General features: G+C 41.3%; 1 protein-coding gene across 8 annotated transcripts in view; it reads left to right on the forward strand.

Moving 5' to 3' along the window:
- PAM (peptidylglycine alpha-amidating monooxygenase) overlaps nt 1–19,994 on the forward strand; it is a 209,762-nt gene that overhangs the window by 133,130 nt on the left and 56,638 nt on the right. For 7 of the 8 annotated variants that reach the window (XM_045020809.1, XM_045020810.1, XM_045020812.1 and 4 more), the window contains 5 exons: nt 4,288–4,336; nt 8,751–8,818; nt 11,113–11,193; nt 11,494–11,570; nt 12,646–12,749. In XM_045020809.1, coding sequence (XP_044876744.1) covers nt 4,288–4,336; nt 8,751–8,818; nt 11,113–11,193; nt 11,494–11,570; nt 12,646–12,749 — 379 coding nt within the window. Of the gene's footprint in view, nt 1–4,287; nt 4,337–4,846; nt 4,995–8,750; nt 8,819–11,112; nt 11,194–11,493; nt 11,571–12,645; nt 12,750–19,994 lie in introns of those variants that run through there. The other variant, XM_045020816.1, reaches the window with a different exon arrangement.

Here is a 19,994-nt window from a genome sequence, read left to right on the forward strand (position 1 = left end):
GAGACCCCCCAAATGTCGATATTAAAATCTTGAGAGGGAAAAAAATGGAATTTTTGAGAAAAAAATCAATAGATCAGGAGGAAAAGAAGACTACAATGTGGTCAGTGTATCATCACTCAGAATTTAATAGGACACGTTAATTTTTGATAGAGTATTTCATTATTTATGAATGTATTGATGCATTGTTCACTTATTTGAATGTGTTTCATACACAAAAGTGGTTCAGTACTTGCCCTGTTCTGATTAAAAGAATTATTTCAAGGTTAAATTTTAACCAATGTTCTACATGCATCAGTGTTAGTGCATTTAAATTTGAATGTTATGTGTTGCTAGGAATTATAAAATATGAAACATCTGAAGTATAGGAGTTTTAGACAGGTTTAAAGTTCATATGCAGTCCCATGCATGTAATTTTTTGAATAACATAATCGTTCAAAATATGTAAGGCTATTCCTTAAAAAGCATACCTGTTAGCGATTTGCATTTTTCCTGGTTTTTAGAATTCTCAGCAAATAAAAATCCATATTAAAATCCATCATTATAACAAGAGCTTTGTTTTATAACTCTCTCAGTGGGAAAGTACTGTCTTTCACCCTCACTGGGCATTATGATTGTCTTAACTAAAGCTTCGTTTAAAAGATTAGTACTAAACCAGTCATGTTACATAAAATGTATGTGGTATTTAAAAAAGAATAGCCTCCCATCAAAAGTCTTCATTTCCCATTGTTCATAGTGAACCATGTGTATTTGGCAAGTTGTTTTGCTCTTCTGTAATATGGAGAGAGATGTGCCAACAATGGCTAATTTTGAGAATATTATTGTGTTGTTGCGATTTGCAGGTTTGTTACTTTGAATGTAATTGAAATTCTGTGCTTGTGGTTTCTGCTGAAACCATATTTCACCCACTGTATAAGAGCATTAAGAGTTGCAGAATTCTTTCTATTTCAGGCCTTACTCCACACAGCTTATGAGATGCAGTCAGAGGTACCATTTGTATTGAAAAGATCTGCTTTTCTTATCTGTGTTGCCTCTTAAGTTTTCAGCTGCTTTTGTTTCTGCTTCGTGATGCTTCTTTCTTTCAAGAAGCTTCCTAGACATTGCTTTCTGAACATTTGATGTGACTACAGTAAATGGGTCTTACCTGGCTGATAACCATGATCAAGATAAAAAAGCTTCATTCAGTTTTGTTTCCTTTACACATATCAAGAAGAGTTTTTTGCTTTGTTTCCATGTGTGAAAGACTCAGCACCAGTGACTTGCAGCTTCAGTTTGTTTGCTGTAGAAATACCTGTTGGAAAAATGTAGCCAAGGAAACATAAACGCTCAAATACCATGGTGATGGGAATAAGTGAGAACCTAGAGAGATTGTTTTGACAACTTTCTTTACTGATGTAGCATTTTTTAATAATTCATGAGTACACAGTACTACAAAAAGAGTTAGTTACTTTCCACCACTGTCCATTTTATATTTTCTCCTATTTTTGTTTGCGTTTTATTTAAGGCAAACTCAAATGTTAATGAAAGAAAGCTGATCATCAGTTAATAGTGAGATGTTGTATGCAATACAGTATCTAGTTATAAAAAAGTTTATGCTGATTTTATTTAAATCGTAACCCTTCCGAACTAGTCAGACTGTGATCACTCTTTTTCTCACATCTGTATATGTTCAGCACTCATTCTTGAGGTAAGGGTGGGTGCGTATGCCAGTGTGAAGAAAATAGATCACGCTGTTCAAATTGACTCTCTTGAAAGTACAGTTACTTCCTGATTTGCAGAAAATATCCCCATCCTTTTTTAATCTGTCAAATTAGTTCCGTAACAAAAAGCTTGATCCTGTTCCCTGGACTTCCCTTAGTCCAGAGTCCAGTTATGTAAAAAATGTCATTAGCAATTCAGTCTCTCCTTGTGCATTTTAATGAACCGCATCATATGCACCTTATTTCTGGTTGATTGTTTGAAACATTTAAAGATATCATCAGTTTAAAAAAACTGCATTTGTTTGAATGCTTTTCACCTATAATTGTTACAGCTATCACATAAGATTAACAAAAAGATTAGGAGATAAGAATTTTTGTCTGTTTTTTATCCAGTTTATTGTCTGAATTAGCTGGGGGTTCGTTTAAGCTTGGTATTGAGTGAGGAAAAGACAGGCAGGACCAGGGTAACACTGAAAAGCCAAGTGGCTGCGTTTATTTAGGGATTTCTTTACACCTTGGGCCGGGGGAGGAGGCAATTTCCAACTGGGACTCAGATAAACAATGCAAGCAAATTCAAACCAATAACAATGTACTGTATACTGCTCACCACACCACACCAGATAGGCAGACACACCAATCTCTCAAGGTAGGTATCGGGTTTGTCAGGGCGATGCCCGGTGCAACACAGAAAAGAGACCCACGTTCAGCCACCCTTGCGTTCACACAGAGGATAAATCCAGAGTGTGGTGCGGCTGCAGCTGGGCAGATTCCACTCACTCAGACCGCGGGGACTGGACCCCCTTGGTCAGCTACTCTCTAAGGAGAGACAGCTCCCAAGTTTACGCACACACACTGGACACAGACAGAGCAGTGATGCATTCACATAAACAGTTTGCAATTAACAATTCAATAACAAGTAGAATGAGTAAACAAGCTAGCTAGGCAAATGTGCAAATGTACAAGTGTGCAAATGTGCAATTGTTTGGGGCTGGTACCAATTTGGGAAAGGGAAAATGAGAGGCTAACTAGACTAACTGCCAGAAATTAAAAGACAAATACCGCACTCCAGGAGCAGCTGACCAGCAGAACAGACACCAGGAGCATGATGAGCCGACCGGGACCAAGTCCAAAGCGAAAAATCCAAAAACCAAAAAATAGATCCAATAGATAAATCTACAAGATGAAGTTAAACGACACGACACGAGAGCTCTATACCGGGAAGAGACCCTGGCTGAAAGGTTGATCAGACCCTCAGCTAACAGGCGGATACTCCACCAAAGAAGACGATGGTCAAGACAAGATTTTCTGGGGGGAAACCTAGTTTTATTGAAAGGTCTCATCCCCTTGTGTCGGTCTCTGATTGGCTCCCTGGTTCCCCCTCCCTCCAGGTTACGAGCTGTTGCCACCCCACGCCAGCAGGATTTGCACACGGCACACCGGGGTAGTTGAGTAAACAAGTTTGACACCACAAGTTGCTGGGCAGGATCAGGTCTCTGCACACGGCACTAGCCCGACCCTTAGATGACCCAGTAAAAAAAAAGAATGCATACACAACCAGTGTTGCTGGGCAGGATAGCATCTTTGCCCTTTAACAAGAACTTGGTCCAACATGGAGGCTGTCTTGTCCTTTGAACAGGTTCAAGATGGCCGTGGACCGACAAGTGGCCATACATAGCCATAACTGTGCAACGGATTGCGACATTTATTTACTTTGTGTATTTATTAGCAGTTGTTCTATAGACACTTTCATTATCTCACTATAGCCAATTTCTATGTAAAACATTTTCTACCATAGGAAGATATAGCAGTGAAAACAAAACAAAGAAGTCAAGCTGGTTAAATACCTGAAACTATTTTTAACTGTTTGAAATTGACTAGGTATCAAGTTAACAGTGTCCTTTTTAAGTTGAAGTGTTAAGTTTTAAGTTGGGCAATGATTACATAATAAATTAATGATGTTGGACATCCTGGAAATTGGTGAATAGTTCAATAGTTGTATGAAATGATTTTTTTTCTTCAAGAACAATATCTAAGTGCAAATGCTGACTTTATAGTGAGGCAATGTGGCCATTTCCGTCACTAAACGTTTTATCCATTAAAATAAAATTCAGATTCCCCTCTGCAAAATCATTCATTTTCAATCATTTTTGCCAAACTTAAATTCGTAGGTTGTGTAGCAAAACGACTGCTTTCAGGCTTTACAAAAATGCCTTCCCCGCAACCCACATATACATTGCAAGGCACAAAGTTCTGCATTTTTTAAGGCCTGCCAAAAAATGCTGTCTCTGTTACTTTTTCACGCTTGAGATCACTCCTGGTTTTGCATTAAAAACTAAGTGCAGCACTATGACTTTCAGACTGCTGTAGTTCTGAACAATAAAAAAAATAATTCTAACACACAGTTCAGAGGATTGTGATGCAAATACAATTTCACCATCAAGACTGGTTCAGGGAGACTAAATGTAATATGTATACCAAAGGCATCTTATCTTTTGACTTTTTTTTATCCACTAAGTAAAAATCACTTAACATTTACAGTTACTAATAATTAAAAATAAACGGTTAAATTCCTGTTTCATGTTTTGTGCAGATAAACACAAGGATTGCTCTGGTGTAACGTTACATCTGACACATCAAAGGCAAGTACTTTTAATACATTTCATGGAATTCATCCAAATTTAATCCAGGGGTCCCCTGTTGCCATAGAAGCTGATATGAGTTTGGTCACTTATTCCAGTGGGAACAGGTCCAAAATTCTTTTGCACAGCCTGAAATGAACACACATGAACACAAGCTTTGAATAATATTATAGCTTTACAATAAAATGCACCATTTATTGCCTGTTAGTCAAATGCACTCACACGAAGTAACTTTCTTATATTATGCTACACATACATCATAACACCATTGAGAGATGTTAGTTTGGGAGCCTAGTATGGTATCAGAAATTTGAGGTGGGGAAGAAACTAAAGAGGAATATACATGTTAATGTTATTTTAGTGTTTGCCCTATTTCTTCTCAAGCTTGTGAAAAATGCTTTCAAATTTACTTCATCTTAAAAAAAAAAAAAAAAAAAAAAGGAGGGTGGGGGAGAAAGGCCATGACATCTTATTTGACATCACAAAGACTTGGTGGCGTAATACATATGACTGGAATATTGGTATAGAAGGGTACAGCTTGCTCAGGAAAGACAGGCAGGGGATAAAGGGAGAAGATGTTGCCTTATATATCAAAAATATATACACTTGGACTGAGATTGAGATGGAAATAGGAAAAAGACATGTTGAAAGTCTCTGGGTAAGGCTAAAAGGGGTAAAAAACAAGGGTGATGTCATGGTAGGGGTCAACTACAGACCATCTAACCAGGAAAAAGAGGTGGATGAGGCTTTTTGTAAACAACTAACAAAATCATGCAAAGCACAGGAGTTGGTAGCGATGGGAACTTCAACTACCCAGACATCTGTTGGGAAAATAGCACAGCAGGGCACAGATTATCCAACAAGTTCTTAGAAAGTATTGGAGACAATTTTTAATTTCAGAATAAGCAGCAAAGAATCCTGTGGCACTTTATAGACTAACAGACGTTTTGCAGCATGAGCTTTCGTGGGTCTTGCATCCGACGAAGTGGGTGTTCACCCACGAAAGCTCATGCTGCAAAATGTCTGTTAGTCTATAAGGTGCCACAGGATTCTTTGCTGCTTTTACGGATCCAGACTAACACGGCTACCCCTCTGATACTTATTTCAGAATGTGGAGAAAGCTACTAAGGGGAGAAGCTGTTCTACATTTTATTTTAACAAATAGAGAGGAACTGGTTGAGAATTTTAAGGTAGAAGACAGTTTGGGTGAAAGTGATCATGAAATGATAGAGTTCATGATTCTAAGGAATGGTAGGAGGGAAAACAACACAATAAAGATAATGGATTTCAAGAAGGCAGATGTTAGCAAGCTCAGAGAGAAGATCCCATTGGAAGCAAGTCTAAAGGAAAAAACAGTCCAAAAGAACTGGCAATTTTTCAATGAGACATTGTGAAGGGCACAAGAGCAAATTATCCCACTGCGTAGGAAAGATAGGAAGTATGGCAAGAGACCGCTCTGGCTTAACCAGGAGATTTTCAATTATCTGAAACTCAAAAAAGAGTCCTACAAAAAGTTTTTAAAGTCAGATTACAAAGGATTAATATAAACAAGCAACGCAAGCATATAGGGACAAAATTAGAAAGGCCAAGGTACAAAATGAGATTAAACTAGCTACAGACATAAAAGGTAACAAGAAAACATTCTACAAATACATTAGAAGCAAGAGGAAGACCAAGGACAGATTAGATCTTTTATTAAGTGAGGTGGAGGGGGAACAATAACTGAAAATATGAAAATGGTAGAAGTGCTAAATGACTTTTTTTTGTTTGTTTTCACCAAAAAGTTTAGTACCCATTGGATATCTAACTTAATGAATGCCAGTGAAAATGAGATAGGATCAGAGACTAAAATACAGAAAGAACAAGCTAAAAATTACTTAAACAAGTTAGATGTCTTCAAGTCGCCAGGCCCTGAGGAAATATATCCTAAAATACTCAAGGAGCTGACTGAAGAGATATCTGAGCCATTAGCAATTATCTTTGGAAAGTCACGGAAGACGGGAGAGATTCCAGAGGACTGCAAAAGGGCAAATATTATGCCCATCTATAAAAAGGGAAATAAGGCTAACCAGGAGAATTACAGACCAATCCATTTAACTTCAGTACCTGGAAAGATAATGGAGCAGATAATTAAGCAATCAATTTGCAGACACTTAGAAGGAAAGAAGGTGATAAGTAACAGTTAGCATGGATTTGTGAAGAACAAATCATGTCAAACCAAACTGATAGGTTTCTTTGACAGGGTAACAAGCCTTGTGGATGGGGGGAAGTGATAGATATGGTATATCTTGACTTTAGTAAGGCTTTTGATACTGTCTTGCATGAGCTTCTCATAAACACAGGGCCGCCCAGAGGGGGCGGGTGGCAATAAGCCCCGGGCCCCGCAGGGGCCCTTCAGTGCTGCCGAAGACGTGGAGCGACTGAAGGGTCCCCTGCCACCGAAATGCCGCTGAAGACCCGGACCGCTGCCAGGAGAGTACAAGCGCCGCAGTCCCCCACTTTGCCCCAGGCCCCCTGAATCCTCTGGGCAGCCCTTCATAAACAAACTAGGGAAATACTAGGGTGACTGCATAACTGGTTGGAAAACCATTCCCAGACAGTAGTTATCAATGGTTCACAGTCATGCTGGAAGGGCATTTTGAGGGGGTCCCGCAGGGATCAGTTCTGGGTCCTGTTCTGTTCAATATTTTCATTAGTGATATAGATAATAACATAGAGAGTACACTTATAAAGTTTGAGGATGATACCAAGCTGGGAGGGGTTGCAAGTGATTTGGAGGATAGGATTAAAATTCAAAATGATCTGGAGAAATGGTCTGCAGTAAATAGGATGAAATTCAATAAGGACAAATGCAAAGTACTCCATTTCGGAAGGAACAATCAGTTGCACATATACAAAATGGGAAATGACTGCCTAGGAAGCAGTGCTGTGGAAAGAGATCTGGGGGTCATAGTGGATCACAAGCTAAATATGAGTCAACAGTGTAACACTTTTAGGGGGGTGGGGGGGAAAAGCATCATTCTAGGATGCATTAGTAGGAGTGTAGTAAACAAGACACGAGAAGTAATTCTTCCACTGTACTCCACGCTGATTAGGTCTCTGCTGGAGTATTGTGTCCAGTTCTGGGCACTACATTTCAAGAAAGATTTGGACAAATTGGAGAAAGTCCAGAGAAGAACAACAAAAATGATTAAAGGTCTAGAAAACATGACCTATGACTGAAGATTGAAAAAATTGGGTTTCTTTAGTCTGGAGAAGAGAAGTCTGAGAGAGGGACATAACAGTTTTCAAGTACATAAAAGATTGTTAAAAGGAGGAGGGAAAAATTGTTCTCTTTAACCTTTAAGGATAGGACAAGAAGCAATGGGCTTAAATTGCAGCAAGGATGGTTTAGGTTGGACGTTAGAAAAAATGTTGTAACTGTCAGGGTCATTAAGCACTGGAATAAACTGCCTAGGGAGGTTGTGGAATCTCCATCACTGGAGATTTTTAAAAGCAAATTCGATAAACACCTGTCAGGGATAGTCTAGATCAGAGGTGGGAAAACTTTCTGGCCCAAGGGCCACATCTGGATATGGAAATTGTATTGCGGGCCATGAATGCTCACGAAATTGAGGATAGGGGTGCGGGACGGGGTGAGGACTCTGGAGTGGGGCCAGAAAAGAGGAGTTCAGGCTGTGGGAGTAGGCTCTGGACTGGGGGGGGGGGTGCAGGCTCTGGGGTGGGGCTGGGAATGAGGGGTTGGGGGTGCAGGAGAGTGATCTGGGCTGGACTGAGGGGCTCAGAGGGCAGGAGGGGGATCAGGGCTAGGGCAAGAAGTTGGGGCACAGGAGAGGGTCAGGGGTGCAGGCTCCGGGCGGTGCTTACCTCAGGCAGCTCCTGGAAGCAGCGGCATGTCCATCCTCCGCCCCCGTCTCCTCTGCGGAGGTGTGGCCAGAGGACTGTGCGCACTGCCTCGTCCACAGGTGCTGCCCCTGCAGCTCCCATTGGCCACAGTTCCCAGCCAATGGGAGCTGCGGGGGCAGCACTTGGGGCAGGGACAGCGTGCGAAGGGAGGACATGCTGCTGCTTCCAGGAATTGTGCTGAGCAGGGCAAGAACCCGCTCCCCGGCAGGAGCTCGAGGGCTGGATGTGACCCCCAGGCCATAGTTTGCCCACCCCGGTCTAGATAATACTTAATCCTCCATTCAGTACAGGGGACTGAACTAGAGGACTTCTTGAGGTCCCTTCCAGTCCTATGATTTTATGAATCTCCACCTTGAAAACTGATTTTTAATAGTAGTACAACATTTTAAGTTTGGTATGTATGGGGACTTTTTTAATTGTTATGGATCATATAGCCTGCAAAGGACTATTTTACTAGTTAATTGGTTTATAGAGCTTTGAGGTAAATGTCGTCGTTATTTTTCTGCAGGCAACCTTTGATTGCTGGCATGTATCTTATGATGTCTGTGAATACAGTTATACCACCAGGGGAAAAAGGTGAGCAAGAACCCTATAAAGCAATCTATGTAATTTTTATCTTCTGGTGTTCATCTGTCTTATATGGAAAATAATTTCACAGAGACTCTCTAAATTGTAAAATCATAGATGAAAGAGTATTGCTAACTAAAATAAATACTAAAAAATACCTACTCTCTTCTATTTATATTGCTGTTCCATCAGGCTAGGTTCAAAGAGCCTAACAGTATGGTATAAAAGAATAATTATCAATGTAACGTAATCTGAAAGTTGTTTTGGATTTTGTTTTTTAAAATTACACAAACAGTAGGCAACTATTAAAGGGTTTTGGGTTTTTTTGTTTTGGGGGGGTTTTTTGGGCCTAGTTCTTCCACTTAAAGAAACAAACATTTCACTTACCAATAAAAAGTTCACTTCCTGGGCCAAAAATAGGTGACTGTTTTTTCTTTTAAAATGTTATACATGCAGGAACATTGCTAATGTCTAAAATTGCAATAATTCACTCTTTATCCCTTTTCTGACTTCATCTGCAACTTACTGAAAAATCGGAAGTTGCTGGGAACTTTCTCTTAATCTGCTACAGCAGGGTCAGCAACCTTTGGCATGCAGCCCATGAGGGTAATATGCTGGCGGGTCACAAGACATTTTGTTTACGTTGGACATCCGCAGGCACAGCCCCCCTCAGCTCCCAGTTGCCGGGATATGCTGGCTGCCGCTTCCCGCAGCTCCCATTGGCCAGGAACGGCGAATTTTTACAAATGTGTTGTGGCCCGCCTGCAGATTACCCTGATGGGCCACATGCCAAAGGTTGCCGACCCCTGCGCTACAGATTTCCTTACTTACTAAGAAGTTTATAAAAAAATGGAATTTCTTTCCTTGCAGGAATTTTTGATATTTCAAAATGCTGTTTTTCTCCCAAATTGGGACAAAAAGTTGAAATATTGAAACTTGTTAATGAAACAAAAACTTCCAAAACATTTTGGTTCAGAAATGGGAAAATGTTTCATTGTGGTATTTTCAATCAAAAAAATTTGATATTCCCAAATCAAAATGTTAAGATTCTGTTCATTAAACACACCTAACATGTTTCATTTTGAATCAGTTCAACATTGCCTTGCAGTTCCCTGTGGTGGTGTGTTGCCTCACAGGAGTTGTAGCTTGGATGCCTGATTGCCCCTATTGTCTCCTAACCACAACTCCGCTGTGGTAATGCACCACCATATGGAATGCAGTCTAATGTTTAACCGTCACTGAATAAATATTTTAGGTCAGTTCAGCAAACTTTTCAATATTTTTATTTGAGTCAGTCTGAACTGAAGCTAAATTTTTTGACGCGTTTTCAGTCAGAAAATAAATTTTTAAAAATCTGCAAAATTGAAACTTTCTCACAGAAAATTTTCATTGTGCAGAAATTGAATTTTCTGTCAAAAAAAAAGTCATTCAGATGAAAATTTCCCAATTTCACAGCTCCATTAATAACTTTGAACCTTTTGGTGTTCACCCATTTTAACAGTTCTTTATAGGCTGTTTTACTCTAACCTGCCCAGCAATTTTGACATGGTGAAAAGAAGAGATGGTTGGTTACCGGAGGCCCCTGTAGAAGAGCTGTCTGCCAGGCACCATGTCCCTTGTGCAAGCTGGTGCCTTACTTTCTCCTCAGACTCTGGCTCCCAGTCTTCAGGCAGGCTGGAGTCTTTCCCAAAAGAAACCCTCATCCACAAAAGCATAGGATTGTGTGAGAGACTCCAGCACACAGGACCCTAGACACAGCCCCGTTAGTGTCCAGGCCTGAATCTGACTCTCTGAAACTGCCTTGTGATTATACATGTTTTATACATTAAATACCTTTAAAATGAAACCTGTGTTATCATCTCTCTTTTACTATGTTTAATTTGCCTATCTAAGGTTCCCTGATGTGGTTATCTTTTTTGTCTCTTATCTATGTTTTTTTCTGTAGTGTTCAACCTGATAATATATAAGCAAATGTATTGTTCTAAATTGTTGAAGAGCTATTTCCTGTAGCTTCTAGGTTTCAGCCCAGAAGTAGATGCATCTCAGTAGTGCTTGAAGTGATCCATGTGTATAATTTGTACGTCAGTTTCTTCGTGAAAGTATTTGGGGATCATTTTGGGCTAAAGTTCCTATAGAAATGTAAGAGATTATTGTCCACTGCCTTTTAAACCTGAATCTACATTGCAGATTTTTGTACACTACTTCCAAATGTATACGTTTCAGTGAAGTACTGTAAAAGTCACTTTCCTTGGGTGAATAAGTAGCATTTTTAAAATGTTTTATTGCTGTTTATGTTTTAACAGTGGTTGATGCAGATATTGCCTGCCATTATCAAAAGTATCCAATGCACCTCTTTGCCTATAGAGTTCATACACACCGATTAGGTAAGAGTTCATTACCACTGTAATATCAAGTATTTGCCTCTTTTTTTATAATTAATATAACTAAAATGCTATCCAACCTTAACTTACAATCTGAGTTAAATATATATCCAAAAATCTTATTACCGCATTATTTAAACTTGAGCAAAAAATTTACATAATTGTTTACAATATTTTTCTTTAATAAATCAGTCTATTAATTTAAGTAATACTTCTTTAATAGAAAAATAACAAATACAAAATATATTGATTTTTCTAAAGTATTATATCTGACATTCATGCAGTGGTAAATGTTTATTGTAGGTAAGGTGGTAAGTGGATACAGAGTGAGAAACGGTCAGTGGACCTTGATTGGTAGACAGAGTCCACAACTTCCACAGGTTTGTTTATTTTTTTTCTTGTTTTTAATTATGTTTATTTAAGGCTAAGCAGCAAAGTCTAAATCTGTTTTATGTATTTCTGCTTTAGCTTTGCACGATATAATCTTGTGTTTTTAAAATGTATTCTATTGTGTTCAGACTATAACATGTAATTAACGTTTCTCATCAAATTGAGTTGGAGAGCCACAAAATTATCATACTGTGACAGTCATATTTGCATCATATTTCATTGGTATGTGTTTTGCTGCAATATTATGATGCAGACATCACAATGTAGTAGCAAGTAATGTTTTTTATGACACGTGATTGCTTTTGGCTATTCTGACACTTGTGCCATTTTTCTTTCCTCATCCCGGGCAGCTGGCAGGAAAGGAAATAGAAACAGTAGAAGAAAATGTCTCCTTTATCTCTTTATTTCTCCACTTGGTTACTTAGAAGGTGGGGAGGGGATCCTAGTTGCTCTCTTTCCTTTCCTATCTCCCTTCTTCACAAAGGAGAACAGCTCCTGCACTGGCAGTCTGCATTCTCAGCACTGCCTTGCATATATCTAGTGATACAGAGAGCAGTCTTGTGAGCAAGATTCATAATTCATTATTTTATATCCTTGACGTATTTTTACCTTTTAAAAACATTGTGAAGTTGTCCCAGAGAGTAAAATAAAACAAACAAAACCAGCAGATGTTTATTCACTAGCGAGCTAGTGTATAGAGTGTTCAGCAGGTTTTTTGCTAACTAATGTCACCAGCATGATTTGTGCTGAGACACATGTAGTGAAAGCCACCGAGAGAGCTGTGCCACTTAAAGTAGTTTAGTTTTGTTGGGGTTTTATGTTCTGTTCATTTCTTTCACTGAGTCTGATTAGTCAATGATAGAATTATGTTAATTGTTCTGTGGATCAGCTTTAAAGGACTTTAATTTCAGATTCATATTATTTTTGTGTGCATCTATTTTAATATAGAGAATGAAATTATTTATATTAGAAAATGATTCACAGATAAAATAAGAATACAGAGGAAGTCACCTATTGAGAGTGTTCAGTAATTCTAATACACCATTTTCCTTGGTTCTCTTTCAGGCCTTCTATCCTGTGGAACACCTTGTAGACATTAGCTTTGGTGATACTTTAGCAGCTAGGTGTGTTTTCACTGGTGAAGGTAGAATGACGGAGACACACATAGGGTATGTTTTTTATACCTGCTTTTTTCAAAAAACCTCTTTTACCATTGTACTGGTTGTGTAGAACATGCATTCATGTTTTCAGTCCCCTCAAAGGTATCCTAACAAACTTCTTCATTCTGTTGGAATTGTTTGGCTTGCTCCCCAGACTGTTAGGAATATAAACATGGTCAGGAAAAGGCCATTCTGACCTTCATAATTGCCTGTACTTTGGCTAATAATCCCCCTTCTAAGCACATTGCTCAAATTAAACCATTCAGCCAAATGCCTGATTTAGAAGTATATCTAAAGGGACTATTTCACAGGAGTATTTTTTCAAAAACTCCAAGTTACAGGTATTGTCTGCAGGGGCGGCTCTAGGAATTTGGCCGCCCCAAGCAGGGCGGCACGCCGCAGAGGGTGCACTGCTGGTCGCCAGTCCTGTGGCTCCGGGGGACCTCTTGCAGACGTGCCTGCGGTGGGCGCGCTGGTCCCGCGGCTCCGGTGGAGCATCCGCAGGCACTTCTGCAGGAGGTCCACCAGAGCCGCGGGACCGGCGAACCCTCCGCAGTCATGCCTGCGGGAGGTCCACCTGAGCCGCGGGCCCGGCGAACCCTCCGCAGTCATGCCTGCGGGAGGTCCACTGGTCCCACGGCTCCGGTGGACCTCCCGCAGGCATGACTGCGGAAGGTCCACTGGAGCCGCCTGCCGCCCTGCCGGCAAAATGCCGCCCCAAGTGCGCGCTTGGCGCGCTGGGGTCTGGAGCCGGCCCTGATTGTCTGTCATTTGATGGCATTGATGGCTCAAGATAATTTAAGGCCAACATAGCACATGTTTAACTACACCTTACAGATTTTCTTATCTTTTCTTCCAGGAGTAATTATTACCTAAGTTTATTATTTTGGGTTGCATTTTGAAATCTTAAGTATCAAAAAGGAAAAATAGTATTGTTGGAGAAAAGAGTCTTTCTTTCATATACAAGCTGGCAGACAACAATAAAACTCAAATTTTCTTCTGAATCATTTATTATTTATTACTTTTCAATGGTGCTACTCAGCAGGACATAATGCCAGAGCTCTAAATTGTCCATTTTACTATGTATATATTTTTATTTTTAAAATAGACACATTAATCTCTCGTGTGAGGATCCATTTTTTAAAATGTTAATTCTTGCTTCACCCTGTGAGATATAATAGGACAAGAGATATGCAGAGGTTGAGTCTTCCACTTCTGGAGTTAGATACTGCAGCTGCTTAAGGGGCCAATCCTGTAATGTGCTGAGCACCCTCAAGTCCCTTGACTTCAGCACAGATTTTGGTGTTCAGCACTTGATAGTCATATTTCTTTAGTTAAAGTACTTGTGTGGGTAACAGCAACTGAAGGAGAAATGAGAGGGAATATGTTTGAAAACTGGTTTTTATAAAGCTCACAAAATTAATATATATTCAAATGTAAGATACAAACTGAAACGTGGTTTAAAAAAAGAAATGTAAAACTTCCACAATGGATAAACTGTACCCCACTATAGAATAATCTTAAGACTATATTGAACAATAATATAGTTTTTAATGGTAGTAAGAGCATAACTTGTCTAGTGAAGATTTTTTTTGTATGTGCTAATATCCTTTCAATGATTAAGAGTAATATGTATCTCATGCTAATTTCTGCTAATTCCTTTAGTTTAGGCATTGGAATTACCTCTCTCTCAGTATATATCTGTCCAACCAGATATTATAGCCATACTGTAGAAATTTACAAATCCATTGTTATTGCATATGAAAATTTAAACCAGTAAATCGAAATATTATTCAGTTCAAGAGAATGTTTGAATAGTTCTTGCACATAAAAGCTAGAAATAAATATTGGGAACAGATGTGCCCTGACACTAATGCTAAATGTTTACTATAAAAAAAAAACTTAAAAATTCATTATGTGGTTTGTACTTGACATCCACTAAACAAAAAAAAATGCACATTAAGCAGTTACACAGAAGACAGAAACATTTTGTGGAAGTGTACAAAGATACAGTGGTAAGAAGAAATTACCGCCAAGTATTAAAAATCCTAGATGAGAATCACACAATTAAATCCACAATTAACATTGCTGAGTATTACACTGGATATCTGGGAAGTTACTACTAACACAATTAAACAACTGTAAAGAATGAATGGATTACATATCTTACTTAAAAACAAATGAAAACATTGTAAAACTGAAAATAATCCCCTGGACTATTTTAATAACAAGTCTTTGAGCTACACATATTATTTCCTGGAAAATGGATAAGGAGCAGTATCTTTATTTCTATTGTTCCTCTACTGAGCTTTAAAAATCATTTAACAAGGAAATATGTATAAAAATAATTGCAGTTCATATTTGTCAGTAAATGCCAATGGTTGATTTAGCTATCTAATGTTTATAGATGCTTTTAAGGCCAAAAGAGACCATTATGATCATCTAATCTGACCTACTGCATATCACAAGCCATAGAACCTCACACAGCAATTCCTGCATCAAGCCCACAACTTCTGTTTGAGGTACAGCTGAGCAGTCCTTGTTTAAATCTTGGAAAACAAGGCCCTGATTCTGCAGTTGCCCTGACCCCATGCACAGTGAATTGTCTAGTCAAGGCCTAAAAGATTCATCTTATTTTGTTTAATTGTGTTTCTTTGTGCAGAGGATAATAATTCTAAATCTGCATTGATTCCTAAAAGAAACAATTTTATCTTGGTTTAATCAAATTTTGGCCTATCCACACTGGACTGTATTTGTTAGATAACCCGAATGCCGCTTGAGCTAGTTCATTTACTGTTTCTCCTCTGACTTCAGTTGCTTTTACCATTAACTTATTTTTCCTCCGTCATACAAAAGCCTACGTTAAAAGAATGTTACAGTTGCACAGTCAAATACTCAAATGTTAGGAAGTGCAAATAATATGTTATCAAGTAATTAAAGACTCTATCATAATTGTTATGTACAGGGTGCCGAAATAAAGTTGCATGGCCAATTTCCTGACTTTTGAGTCTTGACTTTGTCATCTTAACATTCTTGTTATAACTGCTTCACTAAGTTGTTAAAAAAGCTAGCTGAAAAAACAGAAATTCCATCACATGGAACCGTATTGGCTCATCAGCAGAGTTAGAACCTTTTTAAAGATTCAGAGTTTACAAAGCCAGAAGGGACCATTGTGATCATTTAGTCTGACCTCCTGTGTAACACAGGCCATAGAACTTGCCCAAAATAATTCCTTCCACATATTTATTTAGAAAAACATCATATCTTGATTTACAAATTGTCAGTGATGGAGAATCCAATGGTTAATTACTCTGTTTTTAAAATATATGACTTAGTCTCAGTCTGAATTGTCTAGCTTCAAACATCCACCCAATGGATCATGTTATACCTTTCTCTGTTAGTAGAAGAGCCCATTGTTAAATATTTGATCTCCATGAAGGGGAGCCGAGTGAGATGGTTGGGTTTCAGAGCCTGAGCTTAGCCGGCCCCAAGTCTGAACATCTAAACAGCTATTTTTAGTGTGGTATCATGAGCCCAAGTTTGTAGACCCCTGGGCTCCGAGGGTCACTGCTGTGGGGCTTGCCATGTAGACGTATCTCTAGAGGCTGATACTATAAGGCACATTTTCTAATGTTTTAATAATTCCCATGGCTCTTCTTTGAACCTCTTCAATTTATCAACATCCTTCATGAACTGTGGGCACCAGAACTTGATACAATATTCCAGCAGTGGTAGCACCCGTGCCAAATATTGAGGTAAAATAACCTCTCTACTCCTACTCAAGATTCTCTTGTTTATGCATCCCAGGATCGCACTAGCTCTTTTGGCCACAGTTTGACACTGGGAGTTCATGTTCAGCTAATTATCCACCCAAACCCCCAAATCTTTTTCACAGTCACCGCTTCCCAGAATCAAGTCCCCCATCATACAAGTAGGGCCAATATTTTTTGGTCCTAGATGTTTACAGTTAGCCATATTAAAATGCATATTGTTTGCTTGTGTCCAGTTTACTAAGCAATCAACATCACTCTGTATCAGTGCCCTGTTCTCTTCATTATTTACCACTGCTCCAGTGTTTGTGACATCTGCCAACCTTCAGTAATTATTTTATTTCAGGTCATTAATAAAAATGTTAAATAGCATACAGCCAGCCCAACAAAACACAACTGTTTGATGATGATTCCCCATTTGATCTGCATTAATTCCCCTCCTTTAGTTCTTTATTAAGCTACTCTGTTATCTTGTCCCAGGACTGATATCAGGTGGATAGCCCTTAGATACATAGCACAGACCTCTCCCACTTGAGTTAATAGAGTAGCAGTAGTAGACTGTCATCCCCTGTGTGGGCTAGCAACTGGAGGAAGATGTGGGTACACATTTGAAACACAGTGGGTTTCAAAGCTCTTTGCTGATGGTAAAGCATGTTGACTCATGAGTCCTGTGTTCTGAGGGCTGGGTGCTTCACTAGTTAGACTCTGGTTTCGTCCAATCTGTCCTTGTCTCAGTCTCATCTCCTTGTCCCAGTCCCAATATCTTTCCCTGCCACCTCTCCAGACCCAACTCCTCATTCCTCTGCATTCTAGTAAGACTACATTCTTCTTTTCCTTGCTGCCTGAGCACCAACAGGGAGAGCGTTCGCAGAAACTGTTGACCTGTTTTTAGCTGAAATTTTCCAGAATAATTCAGCCTGAGGCATGCTACAGTTAGTTTGGCAAAATTATAAGCAATTGAAAGCTTAAAATGGCAAGTGTCAGCTAACTTTAACTACCGTATTTATCGGCGTATAACACGCACTTTTTTCCCCTGAAAATAGGGGGCAAATGATGTGTGCGTGTTATACGCCGATATAACCTTAACAGGGCCGGCTCTAGGATTTCTGCCACCGCAGGCAGAAAAGAAAAGCGCCGCCCCCCCCCCCCCGCGGCGCGGAGCGGCACCCTAGCCCCTGCCCCACTCCCGAGCAGCGCAGCACTGCCCTAGCCCCCCCCCCCCCCCGGGAGGCGGCCCGCAGCTGGCTACCGGTTGGTCTGGACGGTGGGGGGTGGCCGCTGCCCCCAGGAGAGCAGCGGAACAAGCTGAGGAGCGGCCCCTCCTCTGCAGCTGGGGCAGGGCCGCGCTACCAGCTCCGCCTGGTGGGGGGGCCCTTACTGCGGCAGAGCGGCGGGAGCTGGTAGCGCGGCCCTTCCCCAGCTGCAGAGGAGGGGCCGCTTCTCGGAGTGCACCGGCGGGGACAAGCGGAGGAGAAGCGGCCCCTCCTCTGCAGCCCGAGCAGGGCTGCGCTACCGGCTCCCGCCTTTCCGCGGTAAGCAACCCCCCCCCCAGGCGGAGCTGGTAGCGCGGCCCTTCCCCAGCTGCAGAGGAGGGGCCGCTTCTCGGAGTGCACCGGCGGGGACAAGCGGAGGAGAAGCGGCCCCTCCTCTGCAGCCCGAGCAGGGCTGCGCTACCGGCTCCCGCCTTTCCGCGGTAAGCAACCCCCCCCCCCAGGCGGAGCTGGTAGCGCGGCCCTTCCCCAGCTGCAGAGGAGGGGCCGCTTCTCGGAGTGCACCGGCGGGGACAAGCGGAGGAGAAGCGGCCCCTCCTCTGCAGCCCGAGCAGGGCTGCGCTACCGGCTCCCGCCTTTCCGCGGTAAGCAACCCCCCCCCAGGCGGAGCTGGTAGCGCGGCCCTTCCCCGGCTGCAGAGGAGGGGCCGCTTCTTGGTGTGCACCCGCGGGGACAAGCCGAGGAGCGGCCTGTCCTCTGCAGCCGGGGAAGAGCTCCCGCCACTCTTCCGGTAAGCGGGCACATACACGCCCGTCATTTCGCCGCCCCCTAAATGAGCTCTCTTTTATCTGATTCCCGAGCAGCGCGGCCCTAGCCCCCCCCCCCAGCGGCCTGAGCCCCCGCCCTCTCCCCCCCCCCCAGCGGCGGGGCCTGAGCCCCGAGCCCCGGCCTGCGCGAGCCCCCACCTCCCGAGCGGCACGGCCCGGCCCTAGCCCCCTCCCGAGCGGCCCGGCCCGAGCTGCCTTAGCCCCCGCGCCCCTCCAGAGCGGCCCGAGACCCCGTCCTCCCTCCCTCCCCCGAGCGGCCCTGGCCCTAGCCCCTGCCCCCCTCCCGAGCGGCGTGGCCCGACCCTGCCCGAGCCCCCGTCCCCCTCCCGAGCGGCCCGGCCCGAGCCCCCCTCCCCGCTGGTGCCTGGAGCCGGCCCTGAACCTTAAGAAGCTTCAAAGTCCTTTATTTGAAATTTAAGTTTTTTTCCTGAAATTTCCCCCTTAAAATGAAGGTGCGTGTTATACGCCTGTGCGTGTTATACGCCGATAAATACGGTATAATAATTGCTTCCTATGCCTCCTATAAAATATATATATATAAAAATTCATACACACTTTAAAAAAATAATTCAATAGGAATTTTCTCTCTAAAATTCAGATTTTGTCCCCTAGGTCTTGAATCTTTCAACTGTATAAAAATTTCTTGTTGATATGCATTCAGTCTCTTTCATATCAGTGAAAACTTTCATTGTGTCCTCTCTTATCCAGCTGCATGAAACTTTACTCATAAAAGATTCTTCAGATATGACCATACTATTGTGTTATATTTCACCTCTTTAAAGTCAATAAAGACTTAGCTGTGCTAGACTGTTCATGCAATGTTGTTGCAGCCGTGTCAGTTTCAGGATATTAGATAAGGTGGGTGAGGTATATACTTTATACTTCATCATGAATAGTCCCTTAGAATATGTGCTAACTAGTTATGCTAAACCGTCTGTTCAGTCTTGCATTTAGCTGTGACACTCTTAATACGTTTTCCCAGACCTGAAGAAGAGCTCTGTGTAATTAAGAAGTTTGTCTCTTTCACCAGCAGAAGTTAGTCCAATAAAAGATATTACTTCACGCATCTTGTCTCACTGTTAATGGCTGCGCACGATATTCCATCTGGCATCTAACAAATTTCTTGTTCAGTATCAACTCTGATTTATTATTCTGTTCCTCTGCTAATACATGCTAGTATCTTCTTTGATTTTTTTAACTGCTGCCATGCAACAGAATGATGGTTTTAATGATTTTTCTACAATAACCTCTAAATTCTCTTTCTTAATCAATGTGCTGGATTATTGTCCTGTTTATCACACTTTTTTTTCCAGTTTGGTTCCTTTCTCCTGTGTTATTTACTTTATATCTGAGTAAATAAAACTGAATTTGTCATCTTTTGCCCCATTTAAATTATTTAGAATCTAGTGGCTTTTTTCCCTTTAAATGTTGTACCGCCCATTCCTC

The sequence above is a fragment of the Mauremys mutica genome, chromosome 6 (assembly GCF_020497125.1).
Source record: "Mauremys mutica isolate MM-2020 ecotype Southern chromosome 6, ASM2049712v1, whole genome shotgun sequence".
Classification (NCBI taxonomy): domain Eukaryota; kingdom Metazoa; phylum Chordata; order Testudines; family Geoemydidae; genus Mauremys; species Mauremys mutica.